This window comes from Heloderma suspectum, chromosome 5, assembly GCF_057233095.1.
Source record: "Heloderma suspectum isolate Gila_16-S chromosome 5, 16-S_ref, whole genome shotgun sequence".
Classification (NCBI taxonomy): Eukaryota; Metazoa; Chordata; class Lepidosauria; order Squamata; family Helodermatidae; genus Heloderma; species Heloderma suspectum.
Genome location: NC_139462.1, coordinates 18,713,142 through 18,733,516, shown reverse-complemented (window position 1 = coordinate 18,733,516; position 20,375 = coordinate 18,713,142). Strand labels below are relative to the sequence as shown.

The 20,375-nt window shown below is 42.9% G+C and overlaps 1 protein-coding gene across 4 annotated transcripts in view; it reads left to right on the top strand.

Annotated features, from left to right (window-relative positions):
* Window positions 1-20,375, top strand: part of ANTXR2 (ANTXR cell adhesion molecule 2) — a 187,591-nt gene that overhangs the window by 128,825 nt on the left and 38,391 nt on the right. Inside the window, exon 17 of one of the 4 annotated variants that reach the window (XM_084855442.1) lies at window positions 19,853-20,079. The exons of the other annotated variants lie outside the window; for them this stretch is intronic. Within the exon in view, the coding sequence (XP_084711568.1) occupies window positions 19,853-19,867 (15 nt within the window). The 3' untranslated portion in view covers window positions 19,868-20,079. Of the gene's footprint in view, window positions 1-19,852; window positions 20,080-20,375 lie in introns of those variants that run through there. 4 annotated transcript variants of the gene reach the window in all.

Genomic DNA, 20,375 nt, shown 5'->3' with positions numbered 1-20,375 from the left:
CTGCATATTGTCGCCCTGCTTATTTAACCTATATGCAGAGTACATCATGAGAAACGCTGGGTTGGATGAATCACAGGTCGGAATTAATATTGCTGGGAGAATTATCAACAACCTCAGATACGCAGACGATACCACCCTCATGGCAGAAAGCGAAGAGGATCTAAAGAGCCTGTTGTTGAGGGTGAAAGAGGAGAGTGCAAAAGCTGGTTTGAAACTCAACATTAAAAAAATGAAGATCATGGCATCTGGCCCCATCACTTCCTGGCATATAGAAGGGGAAGAAATGGAAGCAATGACAGATTTTATTTTCTTGGGCTCCAAGATCACCGCAGACGGTGACTGTAGCCATGAAATTAAAAGACGCTTGCTCCTTGGGAGGAAAGCTATGGCAAAGCTAGACAGCATAGTAAGAAGCAGAGACATCACATTGCCGACAAAGGTCCGCATAATCAAAGCTATGGTTTTCCCAGTAGTAAAGTATGGCTGTGAGAGCTGGACTATAAGGAAGGCTGAGCGCCGAAGAATTGATGCTTTTGAACTGTGGTGCTGGAGAAGACTCTTACGAGTCCCCTGGACTGCAAGGAGGTCAAATCAGTCTATCCTAAAGGAAATCAACCCTGAGTGCTCCTTGGAAGGACAGATACTGAAGCTGAAGCTGAAATATTTTGGCCACCTAATGCGAAGAGGAAACTCACTGGAAAAGACCATGATGCTGGGAAAGATTGAAGGCAAAAGGAGGAGGGGACGGCAGAGGATGAGATGGCTGGATAGCATCACTGATGCAATGAATATGGACTTGAGCACACTCCGGGAGAGAGCGGAGGACAGGAAGGCCTGGCGTGCCATGGTCCATGGGGTCACAAAGAGTCAGACACGACTGAATGACTGAACAACAACAACAATGAGAAATGCACCAAGACAACATAATGAGGGAGAAGGAATGTTGATGTAAGATAAGGAGGAGCAAGAACATTTACAAGGTAGAAGGAGGAGGTTAAATTGAACCCTGTAAGTATAAGGGAACAGCATAGGTCACAAACAAGCAGAGAAGTGTGAGTGAAATGAGAAATTAGAAATACTGTCTGTAACAAGAATGTACTATGTAGAAGTTTTCACAGGATTTCTGGTAATCAATCAGTTCTTACATCAGGCTTCCCCAGTCTGGCATCCTCCATGTTTTGGATTGCAACTCCCACCATCCCCAGTCAGTGTGGATGATGGGTGCTGTAGTCCAACACATCTGGTGGGTGCCAGATGAGGGAAGGCTGTTACATCATGGTTGCTGCCACATAGAAGCCTCTGGCAGGAACCATAATATGTGAGAGCTGCTCATCTTATTTCCATATGGTTGCCTGACCGTAGAAATGGCTAAGGTAGAATTTATTAGCAAATTGCTTCTACTGAATTCTGACTCAGTTGTGATTGGAAACATTTCTCCCACTAAGGAAGGTAATTGTCCCTCTTTAGGTGTTAAATTAGCACAGCAAGAAAGAGAATGTTATTACCAGGACTGCTGTTAGGAATGAGTTGCTCTGTTTTTATCTTGCAATACATTTGGGCTCAAGTTAGAAATGTGGCAGATGTACTTCTATCTCTTGCTTTTATTCGTGGTTCCCCCCCCACACACACATACATAATGATACCCAAATTTTAAAAATTCTCATAATTTTTATTAAACAAACAATAAAATCCATTATAAACAAGAGCATTCATATTCCTGCCAACTTAGGTACAAAACAGACATTACTTTAAATCCGTATCTAGCAGCTACATCTCCCCCCCCCATTTTTACTCAGGAGTGGGTGCATGGGGGCTGACCCAGATCTTAAAAGCCTCCTACATTAGGGTCCCAATCCAGATTGGTCCCTGTACCTACACTAGAGTAAAAATGAAAAAAAGACATAGCTGTTAGATATGGAATTAAAGTATTGTCTGTTTTGCCCTTTAGGATACCACTTCATGCAGTTGATAAAGTGGTCGCTGTTCTCACAGAAACATATGCCAAAAATTTGTTTGCCTTTTAGGTGTCACAGGGCTCTTTTTGTCTTGGTTCAGACATCAGACTAAACCATGGTTAGTACTAACCATAGCTAAGAATCCCCACTGTTCTTTGAGCTTCCAAATATGCAACTGGGTATACAGCTGCCTGTCTGCTCTAATTTTCTCTCAGCTCAGGATTGAGCTTCATAAGTTCACTCCCATCTGCATGTTTGCAGCAGCCTCCTGGGGGCGGAGCAGCAGCCTTGATTGTGGTTTGTCGATGGCTTGTGAATTCAGACAGAACAGCAAATAGGTGTTGGATTACGGTGCCAGATGGTGAATCACTTTCTGCCTAGGCTTCTTATGCTACTGTAAACCAGAGCATTGGCCCTTTCCTGGCACACTGTGGAAATAAAGATGGAAATGACAATGGCCTTTGCTTTGGAAAGTCATTTTGGGCTACATTCAGCCATTTCCCCAACAGCTGGACCAGAGCTTACATAAGAACCCTGCTGGATCATCTAGGGTCCATCTAGTCCAGCATTCTGTTCACACCAGTGGCCAACTAGCTGCCCACGTGAAACCCACAAGCAGGGCATGAGCGCAACAGCACCTCCCACCCATGTTCCCCAGCAACTGGTGTGTATAGGCTCACCGCCTCTGGTACTGGAGGTAGCACATAGCCATCAAGACTAGTAGCCATTGATAGCCCTTTCCTCCAGGAAATTGTCTTACCGCCTTTTAAAGCCACCCAAATTGGTGGCTACATCCATTAGCCACTACATCCACTACATCCTGTGGTAGTGAATTCCATAGTTTAACTATGTTAAACTGTGTAGCTTCTGGTACATGTTTGCCGGTTGACTAAGTGCTCAGCCTGTCCTCCTGTTGAAGGAGCCCGACTTTCCTAAAGTGACAGCGGTAGCAATTAAGACACAAAAGGGAAGAGGCAGCAGGTTTCTTAGGGTTGCATTGTCTGAATAGGAGGAAGTGATAAGGAATGAAGTCAGTGATGTTATCTGACGTTTTCGAAAAGGTGATGCAAACACCAACTAATGAAGGTTAAAGAACCCAGGAGAGGACCTTGGGGGTGGGAGTGGGAGCATTTGTGAACAGAAGCTTAGGACAGAAGCTTATTAGCCCAGAGAAGTATCTTCAGATTCCTTTTTTTACAGAGAGAGCAGGAGGAAATGAGTGATATTGAGGCAAGCATCTCAGTTCCCATGTTATAAACGGACAAATTCTCTACCCGCCCCCCCCCTTCTATTTTGCATGAGAGAATGGAGTATGAGCTATGCTAATGACAAAAACAAATTATTTGTACTTTGCCAGCACCCAGCAGCAGATTTCTGTGGGAAATCTGCATTTAAATTTTAGGCACTTCCATTTATGCTGCCTTTCCTTCATTCATCTCAATTATGGGCTTCAGTTAAAGATCCTGGATGTTTTAGCACCTGCACTTTTTACTTGGGTCACACTTTATGGGTTTCATTGTCTTAAGACTGACAAAGCTTTCCATTGCTCTCATACATGTATGGCTCCTACGGTAAAAATTCCTTGAGAATGTAGATATTATGAAAATACCCATTTGTAACAGCTCGTAAGCAGATTCTTCAAAAAATATGCCATGTTTAAGAATGGCTTTCAGAATGTTTAAATCAGGATTTAGAAGTGACAAAACTGTAATGTTTGACCTGAAATTTTTTTTGTGTATACATTTTGGAAACAATTCTACCTCCACTTTCATGCTGTTTTAATCTCCCCCACACCCAAGGGTCGCAGAGATATTGTTGCACCTCTTTAATTTTTATTTATTTATGACATTTGTATACTGCTTTACAAAACTAATTTAGAAAGTAGTTTACAATTTTAACCCCCCCACACACGAATGTAGCTACTAAAAGCAATAAAATAACAGCATGCACAAACTAAGATTAAAATTAGTCAAAATTAATCAGCACCAGTTCACCAGACAATGGCCTCATCCACCAGATGGATGGAGCTGCAAAAGCAACTTTTATTATTCTTAAACCATAGCTTGTAATGTGCAATGTTATTTCATTCATCCTCTCAACACCCTTGGAAGGAAGGTCACTGTTATTCTGATTTTACAGAGAGATTCTTAGGGGTTGGACTCGATGGCCTTGTAGGCCCCTTCCAACCCTACTATTCTACTATTCTATGATTCCCTGTGGTCATCCAGAGGTGTCATAGCCAAGTAAGGGTTTGAACCCAAATTTCCAGCTTAAAGTTAACTGGTGTATTTCCTGGACAGCATTGGCTAGCATTAATGTGATTTTTGCCTCTCTTTAGTAACTCTCTATATTTTAATACTAATGTCAAGTATTACGGCTCAGGGAGCATTTGCCAAATGAGCACATAGAAATCTTATGAGGGATTTCAGAAGCATTACAAATGAGTGTTTAAAAGTGGATAGAATGGAAGTAGAGTAACTTGCTGCTAGTGTCATCTAGAGATGTTTGTAGATATCTTGGAAAAGAGCAATAAGCATACATGCATCAAAATTGCCCTTACACCTAACGGTGTATGAGAATTTCATTTTTGCTCTCAAAACATGCAAGCATGTCCAGTTTGGAGCCCTGAATGGAAGCATGTGTCTGCTGAAAATGTTCGCAAATCGGGCACATGCTCATGTTCGTCATCTTCCTGATTCCAAGTTTGATTTGTGCAAATTTCCTCAGTAGACCAAATCAGCCCCACTTTAATCTCTGAAGGAAATTAGCACAAATTTTGGGAGATTTGTGCAAATCTCCCATTCAGTCGCTGTTCAATTTCTGCATATCTCCCATCTGCGCAAAGCAAGCAGCGATTGCAAATGGGAATCAGGCATGAGACAACTGGCAAGGCAATGTGTGGAAAATCCTAGTGATCATGAACATCGCTCATTCACTCCTCCTTACTTAAAATTCCAGGCCCCCGTGCTGTTTGAGAAGGTGAATCAGTATGAGGAAAGTTTAATCGATTGAATGAACACTTTGAAACTGATGTGTCTCTGTCAGGTGTCAGGTGTCTGATGTGTCTCTGCCAGGTCCCTTATGACCTGGACCCGTGAGCAACCCCTTAAGGATCTCTTGCCTCCTTAAGAGTCCCACCTTCCTTCTTTTAAACTTCCCCCTCCCAATAATGTGAGGTTTAGGCTGTAGATGTGGGGTGATTGGCACTTCAGACACCTGGGTGTTAATCACAACAGTTTATGGGTAAGTTAAAGCAAATCACAACCAAAGGTATTTGCACAATAGAGCTGAGGAATATAAAAGGCATTGAGAGAAAGTAAAAGTTGCAAGATGCAAGTTCCTTTACTCTAGCTGTACTTAGACTTCTTCAGGCTGCCTCTTCCTGCTCCCTCTTCAGGCTCTGGACTCCTTGACACTGCTTTTGCTGCTCTGGTCTTTCTGACTCTCTCTTTTTATACCCTCCTCCCCCAAAACCAAAAGTACTGCTTCAAACCTGAATAAATGAAACTTAACTAGGGAAATGAAACTGAAACTTAACTGGGGAAATTAAATGACTCCTCGCAGGGATACCCCCTCCCAACAAAACATGCCAGGCCTCTTGGCCTGACCTTTTTCTTTTCCTTGGCCTCAAAACCTTCATGGTCTCAAATAAGGGTCATGAATTGGGTTCCTGTAAGCTGTGATGTTTCAAAACAAGGAGCGTCTTTTAAAATTTCCTATAATGGGACAGAATAAAGTATAAGTCTATAGGGAATCTGTGTGCGGGGTGGGGTGGGGACCACAAAGCTGGGAATGATAAGAGTTGCAGTTCAGCACATCTAGAGGGACCAAACTGAGGAAGGCTGTTCCAGTCTGAGGCCAGAATATGGAGAAATGGGACATGAGGGCTAAATTCAAGGGTATCTTCTACAATGTCATATATTATGGGGCAGCTGGAACTGGAGATAGATCGTACTGGGCAGCCATATGTGCTATAAATGGAAGTTGGGCATCCCAGGGTAGATTGCAAGCCGTGAAAGGTTTTGTGCTTTGTTTTTTGTCTAAATGGCAATTGTTATTATGCGATATCTCTCTTTGTGGCTGTCCAGGGCCTAAGCTATGCCCTGTTAGGCCTCGGTGGAGATGGGATTATGGCAGGCAGGGTCAGCTCACCTGGGAGAGAGACAGCTGTTATGGCTGACTCCAGCCTTGTCAGCATTAATGACCTGCTTTTGACATCTCATCCCAGCCGTCCTTGTTTCACGTACGATCTACTGCTTTCAAATAATTACTACCTGTCATCCTCCATTTAACGGACATTCTCCTCTTAGTCAGCCCGGACATGTAAGTGACATGCGATTGAAGCTGAAGCAATGTCAGTTAACTTAACTCCCCACCAGCCCACCATTGGTGCAAGCTGGTGGGAATTTCCGTTCGGTCGTTCATTGCAGTGGAAGCTCTTATTTTTACCATTTACCATGCACAGGGCTTTTATTTTAGTAGCAAATTGCAACATCCCCGGCTGTTGTGTGCTCTGATTTCCCACCATTTTACATGTATGGAATGAAAGCTGTGAGCTGGTGCTTTGACCGTTTGATGCATGCATGGCTCAGCAGGGCCTCTCTCTGAGAGGTGGCAGCCCAAGTTATAAATTGTCCATGATTAAAGGAAGGATTGGTACCATGATCCATCTAGAGGGCATACAGAAGTGGATGCAAGCTTCCACAAGCACATGCTCCTAGTCCTGTGTGTGCAACAGGACCTGTGATTCCCGTGGCCAGGACTGCACATTAGACACTGATTAGATACTTAAATTTTTAAATTCCATTAATAAAGTCACGGGAAGGTGAAACCTTTTCAGCCCAGATCTGGAGATTGTATTTACGTGGGCCACAAGCAGGGCTGCAGGCAATTCATATTCACAAGATGGATCTATCCCAGCTCTCCCAAACCTGGTGCCCTCCAGATGCTGGCTGAGGGATGCTAGGAATGTAGTCCAACACATGTGGAAGGCACCAAGTTGGGGGAGGCTGATCTATCCTCTCTCCAGATATCTGGGCTCCATGGTGCTAAGGGCCACAAGTTACCCTGCTGATAGGCGGAGGCCGGTTCACAAATGACTCTTTCAGTGGGCTGTTGAGGCCTTGATTGGCTCTCCCTCCAATCTCCCTAATCGCAGCAACTGACGTCAAGCGGGGGCAAGGTGGTGGGATCGCTATTAGTGGCTGCCATTATGAAGGCAAGAAGGAAAGCTTGTCTGCCCAGTGCAGGCTGGTTGCTATGATGTCGGTGGGGTGGTGAATCTACTCTGGGTTTCAGTCAGAACCAGTCAGAACTCTAAAGGAGCTATGCAAGGTGCTCCCTGGAATAAGCCTGGATTAAATGTTCAGGCAGAATATTGCCCCTCCCTGCTCTTCGTTCCCAAACAGCTGATTGGTGGGATTTAGAGTATCTAACTAGGACTACTTCAGAGTCCAGAGATCCAGGTTTACCACTCTATAGCGTGAACAATGCTGACTTGGATAGCAATATGGGTCAGCTAACCTCATACATCAAGAGAAGAGAGATTCCTCCCAGCATCCTTATTTTGATGTGATGAAGAAAAATATAGAAGGTTGGATAGCAGGGGAAGCCCCTTCATTGACACCTATGGCAGTGCATCAGGATATGTGTTGTGTGAGTCTCATTATGGCTGGTGAAAGGGTAATATTTAGGTTCTTCTCCAGCATGACTTTCACAAGACAGAGGTGTGTTCCCGGATGATTCCATGTCGAAGGGGAAAATGTCATATGTGAAGTGTTCCTTAGCATGAGAAGCCTGATGCTAGATGTGCTGGATTTTGGAATTTAGGCCTGGGGTAGTTCTTTGCAGAGGCGACTTTTGCCTGTCCTGATCAATGCCTCCCATCCTTTGCTCACCAGGTTCCATCGAAGTAATTCAGGGTTGTTCCTTTATGAAAAGAGAAATAGGTATCATTCATGACAGACAGCTTGCTCATCACTGACAATCTCTCTCTGCAATGTGTAGCCATGGGGAAGTGTTGGGTGTGTTCTAGTGTGCATTCCCAGCCTCTACAGCCTGGCAGTGAGGCTCAACAGTCCTATATTTGAATAGTCCAGTGTGAGCTGCGTGTGTCTGAGAACTGCTCCCAAGAATCCTTTGCAAACACACAAAAGTTTCCTTGGCAGATGAGTCCCTTTGGAAAGGGATCCCTGAAGGCAGAAAGTTTGGAACTTGCAAATGATACTAAACACGCTTTGCAGCATAGACACTGTAAGGCATGAGTGCTCCAACATCTGCAACAGCATCCTGCTCTCACCCGGAACAATTCAAGATGCTAATTTTAAGATGGTTTTAAGCTGTAAATCCCTAAATTGCTTAGGCTCTACAAACCTGAGAGACTGCCTCCCCACTGGTGACCCAGGTATGAATGTATGTGTGTGTGCTGTTAAAGATTCCCTGTATATTCCAGTTTCAAACAGGAAGTTCATAATGAAGTAGTCTCAGTCGCTTCCACCTTCCACTTCAGGCTCACAAAAGAGCATCCTTTTCAAAAGCCTGAGTGCCTCTTATTTAGACTGACAACCTCCCCATCGTAGAGGCTCAGAATGAGTAACTAAAGGTAAAACGCAGCAAAACAAAATAAAGCCTGAGCGTCTTTTGAAAATGTGTGTGTTTAGGTTGGCTTTTGAGGCTCAGCTTTTAGTCAGAAAAGCACAGAGATATGTTTAGGCCTGAGCTAAGACTAGGGTTGTATGAGACTGAGACTCACTGAAATTCTCCGATGTCTACTGCAAACCTAAATCTGAGTTGAATGTGTGTCAGGTTGCCAGCTTTTTTCTTCCCCCCACCACTGAAAATTTGTGCGTATTTCAGTGCACATTTTTCAAAACATATACAATTTTGTGCTCATTTTTCTTGCGTTAACTAAAGTGTATGTGCATGCACATTTTAAAAATATCCACGTATTTTCTTCGTTTTTTCTAAATGTGCACATTTTTCAATTTTTTTCTTGTCCAAATCACATTCCAATCTCAAAAATGTACAGACATCTGACTGCAAATTGTATTTGAGTCCACATTTGGTTCCGGAAGGTGCAAATAGAATAAATTCTGATCAAAATCAAACTGAAACTGATTTCTTCCCTAGCCCGAATTCAGACTACTAGTTTTTTATTTTTAAAAAATGATTATCCGTGGTGATATTGAGTCCTGTTTTTGCCCTTTTTCTACATTCCTTGAGAAATGTTCATCTATTCAGGTTTCTGCAATCTGGTGTCCTCCAGATGGGTTGGACTACAACTCCCATCGTCCCTAGCCGACATGGTCATTGTCCATGTTGGCTGGAGGTGGTGGGAGTTGAAGTCCCAACACAACTGGACAGTGCCAAGTTGGGGAAGCCTGACCTGTTTATTTTCATAGTTCTGATGTGCTATCAATGTCAATTAACCTTCCTTGCCCTCAATGATATCATCACGTAGTCAAATCTGATTGGCTGCTTCACATCGGGATGTCATTACTTGCACTTTGTGATCTCTGAGCTCACCTGTCTGGATAATACAGAACAGTGAAAGAAGCAGTAGTTAGAGGAAACAAGGGTGCAGAACAGGATTGTAAAGAGATGGCTATTTGCACAAAGTATCAGTGAACATTTTTATCCCACTAAAACTGCCATTATTCTCAACTTGAGAATTCTCAGCATAGCCCTAGAAATGTAATTGTATTCGCTGAACTTTTATTCTACTTTACTTTACTGTGTGTGTGTGCACCCACACACTTTATCTACCCAGCCTGAGCCTTTGAGATGGGGGCAGACTATCAATCTAAATAAATAAATACTGTAGCATACACTCCTCTTTTTGAAGGAAAGCATCTCTGGAAAGGCTGGCCCACTTATTAGGTCAAAAGCATCATGATGGATCTTATTGATGTTGGAAAGGGTCTATATTGAAAACATGGTTCAGGACGGTGGTTCAGGAAGAAATTACCAGGGTATATTAATGATCAAACATGTCTGTACAGCCTGACAAAGTTGTGTAGCCACTAGAAAGTGACCTTGTTGGAAAGAGGGAGAGGGGGAAGAGAGAGACATTCAGTGCCTCTTGAGATCAAGTGGAGTGATGCGTATCAGGAGAAGACACTAAAGATTTATTGTCTGTGGCAAAAGAAACACAGATCTCTGCTTGTGCAATAAGTGTTTTTGACATCATACGCTGCAAAGGATGATTGGATACCGTAGGTTACGAACTGTTTGGCTGAAGGAAAATAACAGACATTTTAATGCTGCCATTCCTCTGAGCCCAGGATTGTGTTGCTGTTTTGACATTTTGGGACCCAGAAGTTTATTTATTTATTTATTTTGAACTGTGGTTGTGTGGTTTTTACCCCACCCCTTTCACCCACAGTGACATTAATATTCACTGTCTCAAGCAATCCAAATGAAAAACCAACATTATATTTAAAAACACCCACACAGGTCAGGATGATATAAAACTGGAGAGAATGCAGCCCGGGAAAAAGTGAGCCAAATGGTGTTCCTCTCTGAAGGGCCACAAAAGTAAAATGGTCTTAAGCTGCCTTTGGAAGACCCATCAACACTCACAACACCCATGTTAAATGAGACTTGAAGGCCAAACTACACATCACATTAAATATGTAGCATCCTCCTCTTCCCTCCCACAGTCCTGACAAAGATAGCTCCGCTCACCCCATGCTGATTGCGGTGGGGGGAACTCCTGTTGGCATCAGTGGGAGCTGTTTTTTCAAACCTAATTTGAGAGTCAGTGTGGTGTAGTGGTTAGAGTGTTGGAATGGGACTCAGGAGAATTGGGTTCTAGTCCCCATTCAGCCACGAAGCTCACTGGATTAGTTTGGGCCAGTCACTGACTCTCAGCTTAACCTGCCTCACAGGGTTGTTGTGAGGATAAAAAGGAGAGGAGGAGAACCACGTAAGCTGCCTTGTGTTCCTTGCAAAAAAGGAGGGATATAAATATAATAATAATAATAATAATAATAATAATAATAATAATAATTGGTGTGGGTAGGGTATCTTCCTTGGGATCACAATGGGGGAGAGAATGCTTAAACCTCCCCTCCCTGTGCACTGCAGTCCTGATTCGTATTGCCCTGTTCTTATTTAAATAACTAAGAAAGAAAACAACAACCAGACAGAGCTATGTGCTATTTAACATAAGGTCTAGTTTGACCCTTAATTAAGAGGTGGCTGTCAATTTGCCAGTTTCTTGCCTCTTTCCCTGCCAGGTTTGCTATAAATGCAAGTATTGCCCTTACTATTTCAGCCCCAATTATTTATAAAGTCAGATTTGTAAATTCTGAGCACATTTTCCCCTTGGTTTGTACTGTTGGTGGTGTTCGATTTTTGTTTGTTTGTTTCTGCTAGAAAGTGCGGTTTCCAGGTAGAAGCTTCTGCTCCTTGGAAATTAGATTTCTTGGGACACAGTCCTATGCATGTTCAGACAGAAAAAAAGTCCTACAACTCCCCACATGGCTGGCTGGGGAATGCTGGGAGTTGTAAGACTTTTTTCTGTTTAAACATGCATAGAATGTTTGAGGTCATACTGGCTGCACACAGTTTTTTGCTCAACTGCAGTGGGATGTAGGCTGCTATCCTATAGACACCTACCTGGAGTAAGTCCCACTGAACTCCATGGGTCCTACTTCTGACTAGACGTGTACAGGATTGCATTGTAAAAGCAACTTTATTGTGAGCAAGACTGTTGTCTTTCCTTATTAACAAACAATTGTAGAAAAAGCAAAATTTTTCTACACACTGTAAAATACACACTGTTCCCTGCATTATCCAAATCCTGCTCTGAAAAGGCAGTCCTGATTAGAGGTTGGAGCTAAATGTGGATGAAAATTCTCATCACACCCTGCTGATCTGCTTGCTTGGAGGCACCTTGCTGACAATTGCTGTAAACAGGTTTCTAGATGGACCCTTTCTAATTAAGCATGGCTTTTCTTACATTTTTATGTATATGCCCAGATCTGCTCAGCTTTAGCAGTATAGCTGCATCATCTCTATATTACAGTTGTTCCAATCATGCTTTCTGTTACTTTGCAAAAATGCAGAATCCTGCAGATTTAAAGGAAAACAACTTAAATTTCAATAAAGAGATTAAAGATAATTAAGAAATATAAAAATCTTTCCTTAAGTAACTGGATAATTTAAAACAAAGCTAGAGAGATTTAAAATTTACCCTAGTTACTAACACATGTGACTCCATCCAAATTGAGGCATGCAATTAAGCAGTTAATTATGCCGAAAAAGCAATTGAACTAGCCACATCCCAAGCCCCAGCCAGTTGTTTATGCTGTTATGGAACCACCTGGCATATTACTCTCATTTTGGTTGTGCTCTAAAGCACTACTTGTGGGAATATTGCATTAGAAACAAGTGAGGTAGTATAGAATTGTTCCTTCTATTTCCAGTATTCTGGAGCAAGTGCCGTTGTTTCCGTAGGCAAAACAGCACCACCTATGCACAGGAAGGCGATAACAGATAACCTTGAACCCCAAGATTTGCTGAAGTACAAAAAATATTTAGAAACTAGCCTGTAAGGTGTGTGTGGGTGGTGGTGGGACCTGAAAACAGCCCAGTGAAGACCAAACATGCTCTGTGTGCACAGAATGCTGACTGACTGTTTGGATGGGGGACTAGGGGAGGAGAATGGAAGTACATATCCTGAAGGAAAGCATGGCTAGCTGACTGGAACCGTGAGTAGGAGCACTTCATACTGCAACATTTTGTTGCAGGTTCCACTTGTATCTCATGAGTCTATCAAGGATTGATTGATTGATTGATTGATTTTCAAAACATTTCTATCCCACCCTATATCATTAAGATCTCAGGGCAGTGTGCAGATAAAACTTAGCATCATTGTTTCAAAAATGCTTAACTTAATAATCTTGCCCTTCTTGAACTGCATCTCCTTTGTGTTCTGTGAAAAAGGGAACACATTTAATTGCTGCATGGATGGGCACAAGTGATGGGGACTTGGTCTTTTGACCACTTCTTCCCACCCCCACTCTCCAGTTTGGCAATAGCAGTTCATAAGGCTGCATGAACAGTTCATGAGAAATGATCACAGTATCAGAGTGGAAATGGAAAATACTTAATTGTGGGTTGTGCGTCCTGTGATTGTTCCTCCAGGTGCAAAAAGAATAACACATACAGAGCATGAGGAAACAAACTTCCTTCCTCTGATGTTTAATTATCTGGTCTATGGTTAACCTTTTTGGCTTTGAAATTTGGCCATGAGGAGTTAAGCAGATGTCCTATAATCTCCTTTGCTTTGTTTCTGTTGTCTCTTCTAGAATGTGGAGAAGAAAGGGGAAACACCCTATCCAAGTTGATCCATTTTTCATAACCCAAATTTTAGTTTTATATTTTTACAGCATGCAACTAAGGCAAGAAATAACTCTGAATTTACATCTTAGTTGTACGCTTCCTCATTCCCAGCTATAGTTTGGGAAAGATTATGTTTTCTTGCTTTATTGGAACCCCTGAGCCTCTGATGCCTCTTGGTTGCTTTTGAGCTCTGGGCTGTGAACTTGCTGTTGTGAATAAGGTTCATGTTGTCCTGGATTAAAAGTCAGATACTGGAGTAACACCTATATTTGTGACTCGCCAAACCTCATTCATGCCCCAGATATCAGAGGCACCAAGCTAAAGCAATATTTAAAAACATGTTGAAGTCCACTAATATTTCAAAATTTAAAACTTTGATTTGTGGCCTCAAAGTTAATCACAGTTGTCCTGCAGTACATGTAGTTTGACCCAGCGAATTCTTTTAATTGGCACTGCTAGGGAATTGAACATACATCCTTCTGCATACAAAGCACAAGCTATACGAAGCACTGAGCTATGTGTCTTCCCTGAAGGTTTCCTTTGATCTGTTCTAGGTCAAAAATACACTGCAAAAATACACCGGGAAAGTTTGAGCTATCATATCACAGCATAATAAGCCAAGATATGAACTAATCTGTTGCTTGCGCACAGAGCCACTTCACTCCTCCCTTCACCTGAGCTGCGATTAAACCAGGAAGCCTCTAATTAACCATAGTTTCCCATTTCATCCGAACCAGGAAACTGTGGTTAGCAGCTTCAGAACATGCCAAGATAATAAGCCAATTTCAAACCATGGTTTAATATCCTGGGTTGTCTGAAGCTAGTAACCATAGTTTCCCAGTTTGGACAAAACAGGAGTCTGTGGTTAATTTGAAACTTTCTGGTTTGTTTTCTCATGCTACAAAGGGGCTATGTGTAAAGTCTAAAGACTTGTTTATATCTCAACTGACTAAGCCGAGATGATCATCCAAACCCAGCCACTGTAAACATATGGTAAGTTCACTTATATGTGTAGCAGCCCTAAAATTCAAATAAAAAATGTTGCATTTGATTCCTGTAGTTTTGTCCCATTGGCCATTGGAGCAGTGGGCACATCAGGTTAAAGAGCTCCTTTAAACTGACTCCCCCTGAGTTAACTCAGTGCAGAATCAAAAGCCTGAAGGATTCTGTCCAGAGCAGTGGATATGCTTAATGAGTTTAAGAGCTTAATGGTCCTACTGGAATTAAATTGCAAATGGATCCCGTCATTGTGGTTAAAAAGTCTTATCTACGGTCTGCAAAGTCATAAGAGCTGGCATTTCGAGCCCCTTTATTCTACTGTCTTCATGACATCAAAAAGAAGTGCAAATGGTTTTAAATCTCCTAAACAACCACCCAAAAAAGTATTAAATTTTTCCCTGAACTGACTGAGCAAAAAGAATGGAAACTCTGTGGAATACTTAGTCTCATCAAGGGACTTCATTATGCCTCTGGAACAGCCTTGCAATGCAGTATTGTTTAAAATTTGAACTTTTTCTCGTACTCCAGCATTATTTTAATGTTCTTGTGATTTAATCGTCTTTTTTTTAATGATTGCAGGAGGAGTAATTACTCCTCCATGGTACTAAATCTATCAAACACCCTCCATTCCACACAAGCTTTTTTGTGCAATATAGGGACAATTTTCCCATTTGGTTTGCATGGTCCGTCATCTCAACACAGCGCCTTTTGTCATGGTTTTCGGAGTGCTCAAAAGCATAATGCTTTGTACCGGGAAGAATGAGATTTGTATCCTCCTAGATAGCTCCAGAATGCAGACGTGATACTGAGGCAATAGTGGCTCCCCTAAGGCCACCTAACAAGTTTGTGGTAGAGATGAAATCTGAAGGGGGGACTTCATATCTCATGCTTTCGGCTACCGCACTGCATCATTCTGGGGATCTCCAACTCCCAAGACTTTTTAAAGTTGGGAACCATGACATTTAAACTGATTGAAACATGTAGTATAGGCATGGCCTCCTAAGGAAGAAAACACCCCACAGTCAGGCTCAGAACTGGGTTCAGACAAGACCAAGTATTTTTTCCACAGCTTGGAAAAGAGCTCCATTCTTTCCAAGGCCAACTCTGAACCCAAAGCAGACTGCAATACCCCTGATGATGTCACTGGGAATGCAACAGGGTCCAATCCCTCCCCCACTCTGAACTCCTCTCACCTGCCTGCCTGTCAGGTTTCCCTTTTTGCCCCTGCTGTATACTTCAGAACCCAAATCAAAACACAGACAAAAGGCTTCCATTCTCGGCTTTTACTCCACTACTTCAATGGGTCATACAGATGCAAAATGGTCAGCGACTCACAGTCTACAAATGAAACGCCTTCAGAGAGTTCAAAGGAAAGCTATGAAAGTTGCCCACTGTTTGAAGAAAAGGTGGCTGAACTATCCTAACTTAAGAGGGGGGGAGATCTCCCTCGTGTGACACCGCTAAGCGCAGCTGCTGATGCTGAGCCAGATGGGCTGACCGCCTAAGCTCTGCCCCTGCCATCTCTCTCTTGGCTCTGCATCTGCGCCTGCTGTCTAAGAATTCAGGTTCTCCAACCCCCGCCTCCCCCTGTCACTCACAGGGATGTGTAAAGGGAGGGCCTCTCCATCCAGCTGTGCCTTTGAAGCCTGGGAAACTTCCTCCCCCGCGTTTTGCAGCTCTTCCTCAGAATCTGAACTGTTCTGCCACTCTTTCTGCTCAGAGGCAACCCTGACACCGCCTGACTTGCACGTCTACCACCTTTCTTGCTGCTCCGGCAGCAGCAGCCGTAGGAAGAAGGGAAGTATGTCTTCATCTCCAGGCTAGGGATGCTCCCGGGCTTTGTTCATTCTGCATTTTGAAGTGGGCCAACCGGATCCGCAACTCCCAGAGTAACGTGTGAATTGGAACACCATTATCTTCCTTTTTTGTACTTCTCTGAATTTCGCAATTTATTATTTATAGATTTGATTTATCCCTATTAAGAACACCATGCTCAAGGCAGCTAACCATCATAGGAACTACATTGTTTAAATGAGGAACTTTGTTAAACTGAAAGTAAAACAAATACATTAAAAATACAGTTAAAAAGCACAACAGTAACTGAATAAAAATGGTACCCAACCCAACAGAGCAGCTTACATGCCAAAGGCAAAATGCTTGAATAAAAACGAGGACAGCAGAGAGTCCCTCCCTCTGCAATTCCCAGCTCAAAAAAATGCCAAAATCCATATGAAAATTCTTGACTTAGGATAAAATATGTTTAGAAATGTGTGCTATGAGGTAAAAATACACTTAAAATGCATATTTTGTGAGAAAAAATAAAATTGAAAGGAATATGTAAATACATATTTAAATATAAATCGTCGTGCATTTTTAAAAAAATTGCAGATCAATGTGGAAATTGGATGGAACAGTTTAAAATGAGCATATGTGAAACTGACACATGCCAGAAATGGACTGACGTGTTCATCCCTGCTCCTGGCTCATGGAAGTGGCTGCATGCTCTGTGCCTTCCATGGCCAAGTTAGAAGCAAGGAGTTCTAAGCATTATTTGGAACTGGGGAATGTAGTAAGAAGTGATAAGACTTGATAAAGTCTTAAAACATGTCAGGAACCATCGTGCAGCTGTGCTTTTTGCCTTGTTTTGGCTTTTACAGCTGTTCCTTTAAAATCCCTTTTGTTGCTGTTGTTGCTGTGAAGTCAGGCACATGGAATGCTGGGAAATGCAGGATAGCAGTGTGCCCTGAATAGGAAAGGAAGGTGAGGAGGGACTTCCTCCATTCTTTTGCTGCTGGAGCAGCAAGAGAGATAACTAGCAGGTGGGGGCAGGACTTAAATCACCTTTCCTGCTTGGATATCAGTTCAAGCTGGAGAAATAACTTCTGTGGCCATGACGCTTGCCTTAAGTTCTCATGTTGAGATGAGCCTGAGAGAACTGTATTGCTGAGCCAGGACTTTTCTGTGTCCTTATTAGTCCTGTCTCCGTTCTTTCAAAGACACAGGCTGGTCCCCTGCCTTCACATGAAGAGTTACGCCTTTCCATACCTAAACCATTGGGGGTGGAGGCTTCTCTCCCATTTGTAAAAAAAAGTCTGATGAACCTTACTGCAAGGAATTTTGTCCTGGATTTCCCTTCATTTTGAGGGCTTATGTCAGCCTTCCACAACCTGGTGCCTTCCAGATATGTTGGACTACAACTTCCAGAATGCCCCAGCCAGTTATGGGGATTCTGGGAGTTGTAGTCCAACACATGTGGAGGACAGCAGGTCGGGGAACATCCATTATTTTAAAATCTGGGGTTTTGACACACATTCTTCTATTTGCATTCAAGCCTCCTGTGTGACATCCATACATGCAAATACTTTTTACTTCATGGAGATGACAGTGAATGAATGAAAGTTCCTTTGGCCGAACTCAGACATATGTATTTTGTGAAATTATTTTCCACTTTATTGCCCCAGCAGGACCCTCAAGGCGGCTTACAGAATACAATTCCACATACACACCGTAATAAAAAACACAAAACAGGCGATACAGCAGCTGCCGGGGAAGCCTTTCTCAACAGCTTGGCTCTTGCAAGCATCATGAAAAACATTTCTTTCTACATTAACCTCATCATTTGAGTTTAATCTGTGCTATCCTTTGGGGGAGGGCAGGGGTTTCTGGCACAAGGATCTTTTATTGTCCAAATGGCAGGCTTTCAAGCAAGCAAGCAACCCCATCTCCATCCTGACAGCTTACTCCAATTAAGGCTGATTGTCCACTCCTTAACTCCTTCCCTCTGTGCTTAGATATTGCAGCACATATGGTGAACTGCATCAGGTACAGATGTGAGACTATTTCTCTGTACCTGGGCTCAAGAGAGAAGCTTCTGTAATGGTAGGCTATCTGAGTTTGGTTTGCTCTAAGTTTTTCACTTAGCATGTTATAATGCAGACTTCAATTACTAATGTAGCTGAAATTTGTAATTCCTTCAGTCAGAATACAGACCTTGGTGTGCTGAAATGCTCATCTGCAGTCTAAGGTGAACGTTATTAAGACAGACCAAAAGGCAGTTGCACCAGTGTTATAATTCCCAACACATTTTGAGATTCTTCTCTTTATTGACAAAATCAAGGGCAATTGGTTTCTTCAAAACTTCCAAATAATACTTAGGATGCCTGGCTTCTGACTCACTGATGGAAGACCATTATTAACCTGAGTTTTTCTCCAACTGAGATGGTAATCCGAGTCAAAGAGTAACTCCTTCCTCCCTCCCACCCCAAATTTGCTCACTTCCACACCATTGGGGGTGCAATGCGGTTTCTGAATTCTGAATGGGATTGGAGCTTGTTTCTGCCTTTTTAGGAAAATAGCTCAGTTAGCTGATCCAAGGACTGTGTGTGTTTGAGGGTGTGTGTGTATGTGTGTGTGGCAGCAGCGTTCACCCATCATTAACGGCACTGGCCCGATTGCAGGATAGTAGCCACCATGAAGCCTCTTCCCTGTGACTGGCTGTTATGCCTCAGTGGTAATGTCTGGATGTTTTGATTGCACAGGTAGCCCAGATCATATAGGTACTTCCCATGCCAGGGTCCCTCAGTGTTGGCACCAGGATTGTGTACCTGTTGGGGTCCTAGATCAGTGAAAGGGCCTACACAATGGCAATCAGTGGTTGTGCGCCTGTTCACATCAAAGATGCACTCAGAAGCTGGAAGGAGAGGGAAAAGAGAGAAAGTGTCAGGACACCTAATTCTCCCCTCTACCTTCTTGTTGTCACTGAGACAGAGAGAATGGAGCAACTGGTGCAAAAGTCCAGAGACTGGCTCTGTCACTCTTTCATTCTCATTCTTTCCCTCCCCACCTCCACCTTTCTTTCTCTCTCTCTCTCTCTCTCTCTCTCTCTCTCTCTCTCACACACACACACACACACACACACACACACGGCTTTGGTTCAAGAAAGTGGGAAGTGGTAAAGAAATTATTAATTAAGCATGGATGCTATGCTAGATTCGAAGGCTGTGATGCTTTGCATGCTTACTTTGTACTAAGCCCCATGGAAAGCAGAACATCCTTTCTGAGTAAACATGTATATGTTGTAATATTTATTTATTTAGTGCCTAAGTGCAGCTAGAAATCTATTCAAGATATAGTCCTAAGCATCTCTGGTTAGAACTAAGGCCCTCTGAAGTAAGATTGAACCTCACAGCTGGCTACTAGAATATCAAGCTTGGCTACTAGGAAGTCCACAGTTTGTAGATCCCTGCTTGTGACTGGATGCATTTCCCACTTCCACTCCACAGCACTGGGCACCAAGAGATGAGGTAAATTGAACTACACGTTACAGAGGGGGACTGGGAAAAATTGAGAGGGGGCTTCTGTTTGTGGTGGTACACCTGTGGTTTAGCATGTGGTTCCATCCACCTCACAGGAAGGTTTGGAGGAAATGAGAGCATTTAATAATACAATGAAATACTTTTTTCTGTCATCCTGTTGAGGTATAGGCTGAGTAAAGTTTTTCTTCCTCTTCTCCCCCATCTCCCTGCCCCATTCCATCTTCCGCATATGAGAAAGAGATTGCCTGATCCCGCCCTACCAGCCTATGCAGTTGCTGAGCTCATCAGGAGATACCCTCTTGAGGCTTCTTCACACAGTGCTTTTATCCTGCTATTGAGATTGCTCACCCACAGAAGTTTGCTGGCCCTTTAGATGACGTCGTGAACCTCCAGGCCATCTCCTGCACTAAATGACCTTTATTCCGTTTTTAAATAAATCAGAGAAAATGAGCTATCACATTACCTCAGTTGTGTTCCGCTTGAGTTCTCTCCGTGAAAAAGGAAAAGCTGCAAAAAGAGGAGCTAGACCACAGTGCCATCTAGCAGCTGTATAATGAAACATATGGAAGACTCAGATAAAGGGGAGAAGGTGGGGGGAAGGGGAGGGGGAAAAGGAAGCACATGTAAAAGGAGTCCGTCGTGATCCTGCATTTAAAACAGAAGCAGAAAGACCCTTTTTAAATGTGGGATTTTAGGCTCTTGGTGGTACCCAAATTTTTTGAGGTTTGGTCCATCATGGCTATGAAAAGGGCCTTTA